The 13,654-nt window shown below is 41.8% G+C and overlaps 1 protein-coding gene across 4 annotated transcripts in view; it reads left to right on the forward strand.

Annotated features, from left to right (window-relative positions):
- phtm (phantom) overlaps positions 1 to 10,037 on the forward strand; it is a 486,877-nt gene extending 476,840 nt beyond the window's left edge. For all 4 annotated transcript variants that reach the window (XM_067139510.2, XM_067139509.2, XM_067139508.2 and 1 more), the window contains one exon: positions 9,767 to 10,037. In XM_067139510.2, the coding sequence (XP_066995611.2) occupies positions 9,767 to 9,963 (197 nt within the window). In that variant the 3' untranslated portion in view covers positions 9,964 to 10,037. The remainder of the gene's footprint in view (positions 1 to 9,766) is intronic.
- The last annotated feature ends 3,617 nt before the right edge of the window (positions 10,038 to 13,654 follow it).

Genomic DNA, 13,654 nt, shown 5'->3' on the forward strand with positions numbered 1-13,654 from the left:
GATGAATGTAACTGAAATGCCGAGATTTTGCCTGTGGCTGTCAATAGCGTCAACCGTCGGGAATTAAATATGAAAACTAAATGTGCTAAAAATTGGATATTAAGTGCTTAAATGAAAGCGTGACTAGGGATCACCAATGTTATGCACAACTCATGAGGCCGGTTTCCAAATTGTATGTGAATAAGAAATCATGATAATTAAATCGGTCAGGACGCTGCCACCGGACGCGAGCGAGTCTTAAATGTGATCTAAATTTGTTGTTTGAATTACGATATGAGACCAGGGGGTAAAAATCATGTGCCCGCGATCCTTAAAAGTTTTCTGGGAACGTAAAATCACACCGTAAGGGTATTCTTGGAGATTAAACTCAGAGAAATAAGTCAAGTTGTGTATGGGGTCAATTGAATAACATGCAGTTTGAAAAATAATTAGACCGTACTGTTGTCGCCGAGGGAATAGAATCAGTCTTGAAATCTATGAATAATAATTGAGAAAAATTTTGCGTTGATGTTAGAGTGGGACAAGGCGCTCCGCATCATGAAGACAGATAAAGAAGCTGCGAGATTAATAAAGAAGCTACGGGAGAAATACTATGAGAAAAATAAGGAATATACCGGGTGGTACAACTGCCCCTATTGTTTCCCGATGATATGCAACCAGCTACGAAATAAATGTCTCTTAGTCCTATCTTGCGCAACATCTTGCAGCAATTTTATGTGCAGTTAGCCAGACATAGACTCCCCAGCACAATGCAAAAACAGTACAAGAGGCAGTTAGTGAGGCCCATCTGAAAAACACTGTACCATTTTATGTAGAGCGGAGTCCAATACTCTATTCATGTTTACGTAGTGTTACTGTACTGTACAAACCATAGCCACTCCTTTAACTGTCGGTAGAGAACTTCACACCTGATTGGTTCAAGAGGCCATTTTCTTTTGATAGAAAAGGGTGGTCACCGTATCATAGAAAACGTGATAGGTTAGGACCAATTACAGACATGTAAATTCACCGCCATTTTGCAATGTCTCATCACATCGAAATTAATATAAACGGTTTTTTCACAGTATTTTATACTATATGGCACACAAATGCTGTACAGCAGATGTGATAGCTTACGCCATGTAATTACTACCGTTACAGCGTTCAATAATGTCACAAAACCGGACCATAAGGCTGTAATATATCAGTAACTTTACGAAGCGAGAACTTTCGGTCTCCTAGTGAATACGAAGTTGTAAGGGCTAGAAGTTCACCCTGGGAGTAGCTGCGCGGAATTGCGAATGTTAGGCGAACTTGGACAAGCTGCATGGAGTAGTGAGGGTTCGAAAACTTATTGAGTTATGTTTTTTTTTTTTAATTTTCATGTCGTACTCGCCTAGGCATCCTGTACGAAGACCTGACATTTCTGAAGTCTCAGATGTTATTCTAAGGAAGTTATGCAGTAATAAATATCGCCACGTAAGCACCGACTACGGACAAATTCATAGTGAATTCCATCTGAAACCTTATGCTGGACACTTTTAACCATTAGGTAGGCCTACATGTCCGCCTCTGTGGTGTAGTGGTTAGTGTGATTAGCTGCCACCCCCGGAGGCACGGGTTCGATTCCCGGCTCTGCCACGAAATTTGAAAAGTGGTACGAGGGCTGGAACGGGGTCCACTCAGCCTCGGGAGGTCAACTGAGTAGAGGTGGGTTCGATTCCCACCTCAGCCATCCTGGAAGTGGTTTTCCGTGGTTTCCCACTTCTCCTCCAGGCAAATGCCGGGATGGTACCTAACTTAAGGCCACGGCCCGCTTCCTTCCCCCTTCCTTGTCTATCCCTTCCAATCTTCCCATCCCCCACCAAGGCCCCTGTTCAGTATAGCAGGTGAGGCCGCCTGGGCGAGGTACTGATCATTCTCCCCAGTTGTATCCCCCGATCCGATGTCTGAAGCTCCAGGACACTGCCCTTGAGGCGGTAGAGGTGGGATCCCTCGCTAAGTCCGAGGGAAAAGCCAACCCTGGACAATAAACAGATTAAGAAAGAAAGAAAGAAAGAAAGGAAAGGTAGGCCTACATACACTACGCGTAGGGAATGGTTGCAACTATCTGGGCTTAAAAGAGACATGATTATTTAGCACACTGTGCTGTTTGCAGCAAGGTAAACCTATCTTGCACATTCGAGTTCAGAACATGTAACATACACGATCAGTTTCGAAGCGACAGCGTAGATTATTCCATTAGTACAGAGATACGAGACCATACTTTCGTCGCCTCGAGTGCCTACATGGTACTAATAGCAGCCACGACATAATTTTTCAAGGGGTCCAGAGTTCGGATCTAGCAACAAGCGTTTCATTTTTATTTGCATAATCTTAAAGGCAGTCGTAATTAAGGTTTAGCATATTAAGATTTAATCTGCTTAAGTCTCAAAGGTCACTTTCACCTTTACAAAGAAGGCATACACATGAAAGGAATAATAACATGCGACTTGCATATGGCAAGCGGCTACAAGGAATGAAGCGCATTGCACTTGTTGTCAACATTATGACACACCCATTCAACCAAGGAACTGCGTACGTTCGATTCGAAGAACGGATAACAGTGGTCAGGACTTCATACGTACAGCACATGTAACAGCCCATCGTAATCAATGCAGCAAAGTGCGAACACCTACTGTACGGTTTAATCAAAAGCAGATATTATGTATTCACGGGATGATTATGTGAATATGGTACTATTATATGGGATAACAAGGCGGAATTCACGGGAAGCCAGACGCGTATCAAGAACGATTTCTTGGACGAAGGCTGCCTTCTGCAGATATATTTCAACATGTTGAAAGACGGTTGCGTGCAACGGGGTCATTCCATACATTACCCCCCCCCCTTTCGGGATGCTCCAGTGACGTCTGGAAATAACGAAGAAGCTGTTCAAAATGCAAGTGCGTACAACCCGCATACAAGGTCACTGAACATCAGTCATGTATCTGTACTGCGAATATTGCACCGCCTTAAATTCCACCTCTACCATCAACAACAACATCAAGAACTTCACGGAGATGACTTTCAAAAACGGATACAATTTTGGCAATGGATATTGCAAAGAGTTGAAGCTGATGCGGATTTCTTAACTGGCATTCTCATTAGTGATTAATCCAGATTTTACAACAACGAAACTGTTAATCGTCACATCTACCATTACTGGCGCATTGAAAATCCTCACTGGATAAGGGGAGCTGAATTTCAGGTACAATGGGGCGTCAACGTGTGGTGCGGGATAATAGGTGACAAGATCATTAGACCATATTTCTTTGATGGAAGTCTCACAGGACGACGCTATCTACAGTTTCTTCGGGAATATCATCCTCTTATTGGAGGATGTGCCCCTTAGGACATGGTTAAGGATGTGGTTCCAACATAAAGGTACTCCTCCACACTAGTCGTTGGCAGTACGGAATGACTTGGATAGGACAGATCCTGGACGATGGATTGGACGAGGAGGTCCTGTCACATGGCCTGCTAGATCACCTGACCTTACTCCACTGGATTTTTCCTCTGTGGTTATTTAAAGGAAAGGGTCTACGAACAGGAGCCAGAGAGCCTGAGTCATTTACGGCGGCTCATCACTGAAGCCTGCAGGCAGGTTACACCACATATGTTGCAGCAAGCAAGAATCCATCTCCTCCACCGTGCTCAGATTTGTATTGATGATGGGGGTGGTCATTTGGAATATTTGATTCAATGATCGAATGGCCATGCACAATCCCATTGCACCGCTGTCGGTGATAGCTTACTTTACTGCAAATAGCTCTTTTAAGAGCTACTTAAAAACAAACAGAGAAGGTTACCTGCAATATGAGAACTGATCGAGATTTAGATTTGTCTTCAACAACGCGACTCACACGAACATTAGCAACAAAATAAAAATATTCGTCCTACATCGGACTCGAACCGCTTGCTAACAAACCTCCGTTTCCTTTTCTAGCTTCAAGCACGATCGGCCATCACGAGCTGTTCTCTAGCGCTGTTATGTCAATAGTACTTCTAGTCATTCAACCTTCGTGTTCTCCGTACATGACGTTTCTGTAATAGAGAATGTTCACGATTCTTTAGCATCACTCGGAATTTTATCATTAATGCTGGTTTGGATGAAAAGAATAAACGATTTATAGAAAGCGTAGTAATAGCAGAAATTGTTGTGAGTTTCAAAGGTTAGTATTTTTAGCTTAGTCTATAATCTGGGGGTTGCAAAAACTGAGTGAATAGGGGCAGCTGTACCACGCGGTATAAGCGTCCGAGTGACTGTATAAACTTGAATTCTAGGCTCGCGGGACGTATGGGAATTGAGACTGAGTGACTAAGCGTGTATGGGATCGCACCCAAGTACATTACGAACGAACGAGTACAGGCTTCATGCATTGTTATTTTGGAGTACCAAAAACAGAGAGATCAAATAAGTTAATTTTCCGTATGAGTGTAATTTGGTGAAATGCTAATTATTTTAATTTAAACTTAGTCAAACTGGGTCAACAATAATATCTCAATGATAGTAAAATTAATAATCATAATGATCTTGTTCGTTATAATACTAATAATTAACGTGGTGGTTTTCGCAAGTCAGGCTGTTTAGATGCCAACAAATTACGTTTTCTTTGTAAATTTTCTTTACGTCGTACCGACACATATAGGTCTTATGGCGACGATGGGATAGGAAAGGCCTAGGATTGTGAAGCATCGGTCATGACCCAGAGTTTGCCTGGTAAGAAAATGGGCTGCTGATAGCGGGGTTCGCACCAACTATCTCCTGGATGCAAGCTCACAGCTGCCTGCCCCTAACCGCATGGCCAACTCGCCCGGTAATTTTGTTTTGGTTGGGAGCCGAGGTTCATAAAAGTTTGTGAGTAAGACGACGGCTGGTGAATGTCATAATCATGTGAGGTTTCAGAGATACCTTCCTAGGATGTTATGTGTTGAACTGATGTTAAGATAATATTCATATCCATTCAGGCGAGCTCATACTGGCATGCTCCTACATCTGGACGGTTAGTCTAGGATCACTCAGTCGAATTACCTCTTGTTAACGATAGCATTTCTTAGGTAGGATTTCAGCCCGTAGGTTTAAATACACTAGTGTCCAAACGTTAAGCATAATCACTAAAAGAGGTCATACCGCCTGATAGGGATGTCAGACGGTTTGCTGAACAAACGGAAGCTGACTCACACACCAAATGTCACACAACTTGTCCATAAAGACAGTGTCAGAAAGGTTCTGGTAGCTAAGGTACACCTTTGACAACAATGAACAAAACTTGGCAGTGAGTTCCACAAAAAATATGCTGTTAATAGGGTGTATGGTTACCCCTAAGGGCCACACATGCTTCGCAGCGACGTGACATGCTCTCTATCAGATGGTCCAAGAGCTCTTGTGGCAGTCGATCCCATTCCTCCGAAAGGACAATGCGAAGGTCTTGGAGGGTCCTTGCTGGAGGCTGAAGGATGCAATTCGCCTCCCCAGTGCATCCCAGGTATGTTCTATAGGATTCAGATCCGCAGACCTCGCTGGCCAGTCCATGCGATGAATGTCTTAACCAGCCATAAATTCATCCACCAGAGCAGCGCGGTGTGGTCGGGCAATATCGTCCATTAAGAGGAAGTCTGGACCAACCGCACCTCTAAAGACTCGAACATGTGGTCTTAGTCCCTCATCCCTGTATCTCCGAGCGTTAACAGTATTCCTCGGACGCCCCTGAAGATGTGCAGGTCCGTACAGCCTTTCAGCATGATGCCGCTCTACAGCATGGCGCCACCACCACCATAATTAAGATGCGACGGCAATCGTTCTGCACACTGAAGTGGGATTCATCTCTGAAGAGCACATGCCTCCAATCAGTCATGGTCCAGTTATGATGTTGACGGCTCCACAGTAAATGGGCCCGTATCTGTGCTAGAGTGAGCGGGACGCACACCGCTGGACGTCGGGTAAACAGCCCTGCTGTTCTGAGCCTCCGGTACACAGTTTTCCGGGAAATGGCAACCCCTGAGACGGCTGCAAGCTCCGCCAACAATTGTCCTGCAGGTGCACTCCGATTTCGTCGGGCGGTTAAGGCGAGATATCGGTCCTTGTTACCCATGGTCGACCTGGTGCTGACCTACGACTAACATCTCCTGTGTCTCGAAATTTTCTCCAAAGCCTGGAAATGAAACTTTGTGGCACATTCAAGGATACGGCGACTTCGGTCTGTGTCTGGCCTGCTTCCAGGCGGCCGAGTATTCTACCCTGAAAAACGGGGTCCAAATGGCGTCGTTGTGCCATGTTGTCTCGTTCACCACGAGGCTACACTCCGCACACTGTAACAGGGCAAACAGGACTGAGGGAACATGGGGCGCAGGCACTGGCTGTGTTTACCTTGTGGTTACGCCGCTAGTCAAAGCAGGAAACACTCCTTTCCTATACAGAGCGAACACGTAAGGTGGTATGTGCATATGTCGTGTGATTTGCGGTCTATTTCCTGTTGCCCTGCTTACTTGTAACTTATACTTAACTTTTGGACACTAGTGTAGCTCTGGGATAGCTCATCTCGGGGAACGTGGAGGCAACTTCAAGATGTCTTTGCATTTGCGCCGACGGCCCCCAAATGGTGATAGGTTCGAGCCATACGGGTCAGTGGTTCGACCGATAGAGGTCGTGGTGTCGTTATACAAGGATTGTAGTTCGACCCCAGTTGCTCATTGTTCCAAACATCAGGGTGGCCTGTTGGATGTTATATGGATTTGTATGTTTATTTTCCGTTTCATTTATAGTTGTAATTTTCAGTTCAACGCAGTAACACACCTTGTATTGATTCAGTTAAATAAATTGTTCCCCTGTGCACTTCTAAAGAAACAGTTTCATTATATTTTTCCGGTAGATAGTTGTTCTCGCCCATGGTGACCGAACATGTTATCTTCCCCATCCTATCCTCCTGAGGCCTGGTGTCCTTTTAAAAGGACACTGTTTAAAATGGAATATCCCATAAAAGAAATAGTTAAAAAATAAAATAAATAAAAATTGACCTTTTGTTGGTGTTCCATTTTTGGAGGGAATTCATTTACCTTGGTGTGATATGCTTCTCACTTCACTGTCTCCCACCAAGACACCGTAAAAGAAGTATACACTTTTATGACATTTGACCAAAATAGAAATATTCTGGGCCTCAGGGGGCTATAGTGCAAACTCCTATCTCAGCCCCTTTAATTTGACGTGGATGAACCCCTGCCCCTATAAATTTTGCATGCCCCGTTCACCGCTGTAGTTATACTTGATCGCCTTATTACAATATGTAGTTCGATTTTAGATTTTCAGGAATGAACCGAACACCGCCAGTGGTAAATGCTAAACTAGGACTCAGGTGTAAGCGGGTACAGTATTCACAATTTTCTTAAAACCGTAACGCGTTGGCACTCGCACTCCGGAAAATTGTTCGCAGAATATTCTTTTCAGTCTCCCAGCGGATTCGTGCATTAAAAATCTACAGCACATGAAAATACGTTTTCAACACTTATTTCAAAAACCACGAAACGCACTAAACTGATCAATTACTAATGTATAAAAAGCAGTTACGCCTTCGCTGTACGAAAGCTTATCGTAGACTGCCTGAAACCATGAGTTAACTGGGTGAACTATATGCGTGTGTCTATTGCATCATCCACTCGCCTAGACAGGGTACAGGTAATAACTGGCAAATCGACTTAGGCTCGCACTGTATAATCAAACTAAAGCGGGATGTGACGTCTATATCCTTGTAATGAGGATATGCCTTGAAGCACCTGCAATTTTGTGTGTAAGTCAATTTTTCAGTATCATAATAGGTGGACCAGGAGAGATACTAATATCTATCCAATAAGCTTCAATTTTTTGTAAAATCAATGGCATGGAGGACTCGGAATAGACGGAAGCACCTCACATTAAAATTTAAAACGCGTATCCGAATTTAAGGCCCTTTTAGCGACAAGGAATCATCTCCGACAAAATTCTAACGATAGGGCGCTCTTTGGTAGTTCGGCCTACTGGTCTTTCAACAGGAAAGTCGAATTCCATGCCCATCCAACTGACTTTGCACTGCTCTCCTGCAAAAGAGCTATTTTGTCGCTTACGTCTTACTGTTGTAACAGTTCTACCCCTCATCAAGACACTTGGGGAGACGAAAGTTATTATCTTGGGACACATGAATATCAAATAAACTATTTGTGGCTTGCCCGCAAATTGCCACGCAAATAGAAACAATTAACATTCCATGTTTTCCCATTTCTCTATGTAATGTTTGGGCGCCAGGGTTACAGTTTTAAACAAAACTGTAAACCAAAATTTCTATTTACTAGCATAGAGACTTAAATCACAGGGGTAGGATTTTAAATAATTAACCATTAAGTATCGCTTAAGAAAGAAAATTAACGCAATATAAAATACAAATGAGTTTATTATACAAAAAATGAGATGAATCGGAAGGGTTCCTTAAAGCGTGGAGGAATTTATAATTTACTGTACTGAATTTACTATTGCTTGCTTTATCTAATTGAAGCTCACCAATTGCAGCTTCCGTTGAAGTCATCTGGTTTCCGTGGTTACTCGTTCTCTTCTTCTCGATGTAGAATTTGCTCCATGGGCATCCTTCCTTCCTTCTCCGATGTAGTATGGTCTATCTGGACTACTACTCCCTAATTGCCTAGTCTTTAAATTAGACATTGGCCCTATACTTGTAAAAACTGATCAGCGTTGATCGTAAGAGGAGGAAATTCAGAGATATGAATTTTTCCATATTAGTAGAAATCTCAATCCAACTGAGCTATACTATTTATACGGTACAGACTTATACCAAAATTCCATGGACTTGAACTAAACATAGTTCTTCGTCCAGAATATTTACTGAAAATAACACAAGCCGTAAGCTTGTTTCGTCTCACGCAGTTCCGATAACATTACCGCACCTAAGTACTGTATCGAAGCGATAACACATTGTACAAAAATAACTATGTCGCGGAGCGACCACACACTGTTTCAAAAATCAAATGGCGTCGTTCAAAGTAGATGTTCACAGTAGAAGTAGTAGTGATGGAGTATCTGTAAGTATCTCGCTCCGCACTTGATAATATCACCGGACTCCCCCACTCTAGGTAACAGCTTAATCTCAGATTTCTATATAACGAAACATCTGATTCGTAGATCGCATTATCATCTCCCCTTCTCTTCTTCCTTGTCGAGTCCAGCAGGCGTGGCGATGATGTACTCTGCTGGTATGCAAGCCTCGCGCGCGGGTCGCTGTTTACTGCCTTCGCCAAACCCATGAGTCACGCAAAATCCCAGCTTTAAGAATAACTTTCCGTATACACAAATATGAGATGAAATGAAAACTACTATGTCTCAACATATTGACCGTATTTACAACATAATGAATTCCTATCCTACATAATATAATAATTTAAATAATAAAACGATGTTATCATATATACAATATGATTCCAAAAGGCCTTGATTACAAATGATTGACGTTGAATAAATATGGTATTACGAATAATTACCGATGGCGGATAAACTTGATATCAAATGATATCGCGTAAAATGATATTATATTAAATTAGTAGGGCTGGAGAAGCCTGGACGGTTACACTGTAATAGTGATGATGTGTTACGAATTTTAGTCCTTTATTACATTTCTTTTGTCATTGTTTACTAGTTTTATTTCAGTTGGATATTGTATTCTTACATGTAGGATTCGGCTCTAATGTTCTCCTATGTCTATAATTACAGGGAAACGTGTTTGTGTTGGAGAAGAACTGGCTCATATGCTCCTCTTCCTCTTTGGGGCCACGATCCTGCATCAGTTCCAGTTGTCTGTTCCTCCAGGGGTGGAATTAGACTTACGCGGTGAGAATGGGATTACACTCACTCCGAAACACCAGTGCCTCGTATTTACCCCTCGACACGGGACGTCATCAAGTGAATGAGTCCTCCGCATTTCATAAACGATCCTTTTTACATTTTTATATATATGGTGTAAGACTGTTCTAATTCCTTAATAAATTTCCATTTTATATTGAAAGTAGTTTGATTTGATCATTTAACACGTTGACACGTCGTCTCCATAGCGTAACGGTCAGCACTATTAGCTGCCGTCCTCGGAGGCTCAGGTTCTATTCCCGATACTGTCAGAGACTTAAGCACGGCAGGAGGGCTAGTATCTGGTTAAAATGCAGCTCAAATCCATCGGGGATGTGCCCGAAAATAGCTGCACCACTTTGGGATGAGGATATGAGTTTATTTACTCTACTGGATGTTTCGGGCCATGTTACTGAAGGAAAGGTGATTAATCACAGAGATCTCAAAAGGTCTGTGCTATATTTGACTTCAGTATATTTTACGCTCAGATGTGAACGAGAAGAAGAGTGAAGTACAAGGTGAACAGATATGCTTTACTCCACCTCGCGGTGTTTTTTTTATGGGCGAGTACGCACTCGTTTGTCGCATAGGGATCGAGGTCAGGAGCGGGAAGGTAAACCATACAACAATAACACTAACAATTTTAAGAAGTTCATTACTTAACAAATTATGAAAGAAGGTGTTCAATCTCCCCGCCTTTATTCTTCGCATATTTTTGGCACCTCGTTTGGAAATTATTCGTCCGCGCTGTAGTTCACATCAGAAATCTCGGCAGTATCCTGGGGAATATTTTCACTTCTTGTATGATGAGCGGGTTCGTCTTGTAAATGGCATTTTTTAATTTACCCCTGAGATAATAGTAATTGCAGGTGGATAAATTGGGGGACCGAAGGGGGCCACAAATCTCTACTAATCACTCCGTTCTCTGGAAACACTTTGTGAATTCCTTTCTTGGAATTGTTGGCAGTGTGAGCAGTGGCAGAGTCCTATTAAATAAATTGCAAAACCACGCTCCCTCTCTCTTATTGTCTTAAAGTGGGTTAGTAGGCGTATGGAATTCACATAAGTAATTGAATAAATCGTATTCTAAAGACTATTTGGTCCTATTAATCTTCCATCGCAGTTGACACGCCATACACCTGTGTTTTAGTCATGGAAGAGGGGCACCTCACCTATGAAGTCAGGGTTAGCAGCACTCAAGTAACGATTGTTTTGTGTACACACATAACCGTGGAGGTGGAATCAGGCCTCGTCCGAGAAGAATATTGAATGAGAGTCTATTTGTCCACTGTATACATTTTGCAGACTCTACTCACAAAATGTGCGTCTACGTGCACGGTCACCTGGTTGAAGAGCATGTGCCACAGGTATTTTATACGGTTTTAAGTTTAATCATTTTGCTATGCAAGATGACGACGTAATTCGTTCAGAGAATTTTCCAAGCGATGACCAATGTCATCTAATTTTTCTTCGGTGAGAAAGCTACTGTGCAATTTTTTGTTTCTTAGTTTGGATACTTTCAATTTTCTGAAATGTACTATGAAGATTATGGGCTGTTTTACTACTTAGGACGTCTTTCTTGAAACCATCTTTGAACTTCACAAGCTGACTGAGTTGACACATTTTAATCTATATATAACTTATATAAAGTAATTGCTCAGAATTTTAAAGAAAGTTATATTTCTGCCTCGGTCGTAACTGCACTAAGAAGGAAATGCATTTTTTAATCTTCCGTCATCTCTGTCTGTCTGTCTGTCTGTCTGTCTGTCTGTCTGTCTGTCTGTCTGTCTGTCTGTATTTATTTATTTATTTATTTATTTATTTATTTATTTATTTATTCATTTATTTATTTATTTATTTATTTATTTATTTATTTATTTATTTATTTATTTATTTATTTATTTATTTATTTATTGCTCAAAATAATTTAATGAAAATCGGTGTATATAAAGTCGGAGAATAAGGTACTACAACCTACGCTGTAAATAATGTTATTCACACGGGACGAAATGGTAGTTTAGGGAAAGGCCTAAATTTAATTTTCAAATATCTATGTTTTTCAAGGTCCTATCGATAAACACTGCATAACAAAAATTATAGGTAGGATAATTTCCAACCATTTACGTCTTACACAATTTTGCCGTACTGGCTATGATAACAGAGATATTCATGAATTTAGAATTTTATTGTTTAGCCCACGTCATTAACGAGTATCGCTAACATGGATATATTATTCAATGTCGGTAGTGGTGGTGGCGGTTTTGTCGCTATTGTCTCAAGGTGAAAACTGCGTGGTCATCAGCCCATATTGGGCAGGAAAATTGTGAAAGTGGCTATGAAAATCAGAAATATATCGTGAAGAAACGTCGTGAAATGAGGAAGGAGGACTACCAACGTTGGATACCCTAATCTCACAGAATTAGAAGGAAATGTAAAAAATGAAGGTCTGCGATATGAAAATCTCATGAAATACATCAACAATAACATTATATTGGCTTGATTGTTGTGATGTGCTTTGTCTGCTCCACTGCCACTTATCTCCGACAGATGACATTACTTCAGCGTGCCCAGTATTGTCCGCGAAACTTTTAGTGATACTTCATTTTACGGGGGTGAGGAGTAAGGAGGGAGCTACCCCGGTTCCGGTAATACTGCCAACTGAGTGGAAATAAAATTTGAATTGAATCGATAGTATGATCGATCGATCGATATGAATTTTCTACATCTTTATTATCTTAAGCCAACAACTGTGTCACACACACACACATTATATAACATTTCTCGATGCGAATCTTGTTCCTAGCATGAATTCTCAAAAATATCACTTTCACAATCGTCACTGCTATCTGAAGCACTATTAATTACAATCTTGTCCGTGGCTATTCCCATGACACCGTCGTGCCTCAAGTATCCCTCGTCCAGTTCTTTAACCTTTCGGCAATACCCCTCACAATCTGCGGCAGATAGTGAATGGAATGCCTCGATGGTCAGTCGTCTTAATTAGCTGCTGATATGTCTCCCGTAATATTTTCCTCACTCATGTTCAGTTCTTTCCATATTTTGGCTTTTCTGTGTTAACAACAATAGTACGTAAAGGGTTGCAATTATATCGCCCAATGTTTCACGGCAATGCATAATCGATTCATAGTTTTTGTGCCGAAGGTTGCCAATACGAATCTCGAAGACAACCGAGGTCTACCAATTCAGCACTACGGAGCCGAAGTATCACTAAATGTTTCGCGAATAATAGAACAGCCTGCCTGAATACTGGCGGAAACTAGCTGAGGAGTTAAGAAAACGTTATTTTGTAGCACGCCATTCCTGTGCTTCATACATGTTCTGATAACTACTGGTCCATCATAGTATTCCACTCATTCGATCCCAACCATCAGGCGCTGATAGGAATGGGGAGTGTGAACACTTTACGGAAACGGCAAACCGGTGTTCACCGCTGTCTGAGGCAGGGTCATTCCAGCTCTGAAACTTGGCACTGTTGCAACACCACTTCGTAAAACGCGAGTAGCTTTGCCGTTTCTCATTTTATCCAGCATTTCATATGAGAGTATTGCTTCATTCCGAGTAATAGTACCCTCCTGCCATTGTTCCACCTGTTTATATCCCCGCTACTTTCATGTCTGTTACATCTAACTCATGAATAAGATATCCCGAGTCCCCTCCCCGGCTTTCACTTCCGTAAAACAAATTTGGTCTAAAAACAGACCGGTGTAAAGTACAGTAGTTTCTTTCGGGAGCTGACCT

The sequence above is a fragment of the Anabrus simplex genome, chromosome 2, assembly GCF_040414725.1.
Source record: "Anabrus simplex isolate iqAnaSimp1 chromosome 2, ASM4041472v1, whole genome shotgun sequence".
NCBI classification, from domain to species: Eukaryota; Metazoa; Arthropoda; class Insecta; order Orthoptera; family Tettigoniidae; genus Anabrus; species Anabrus simplex.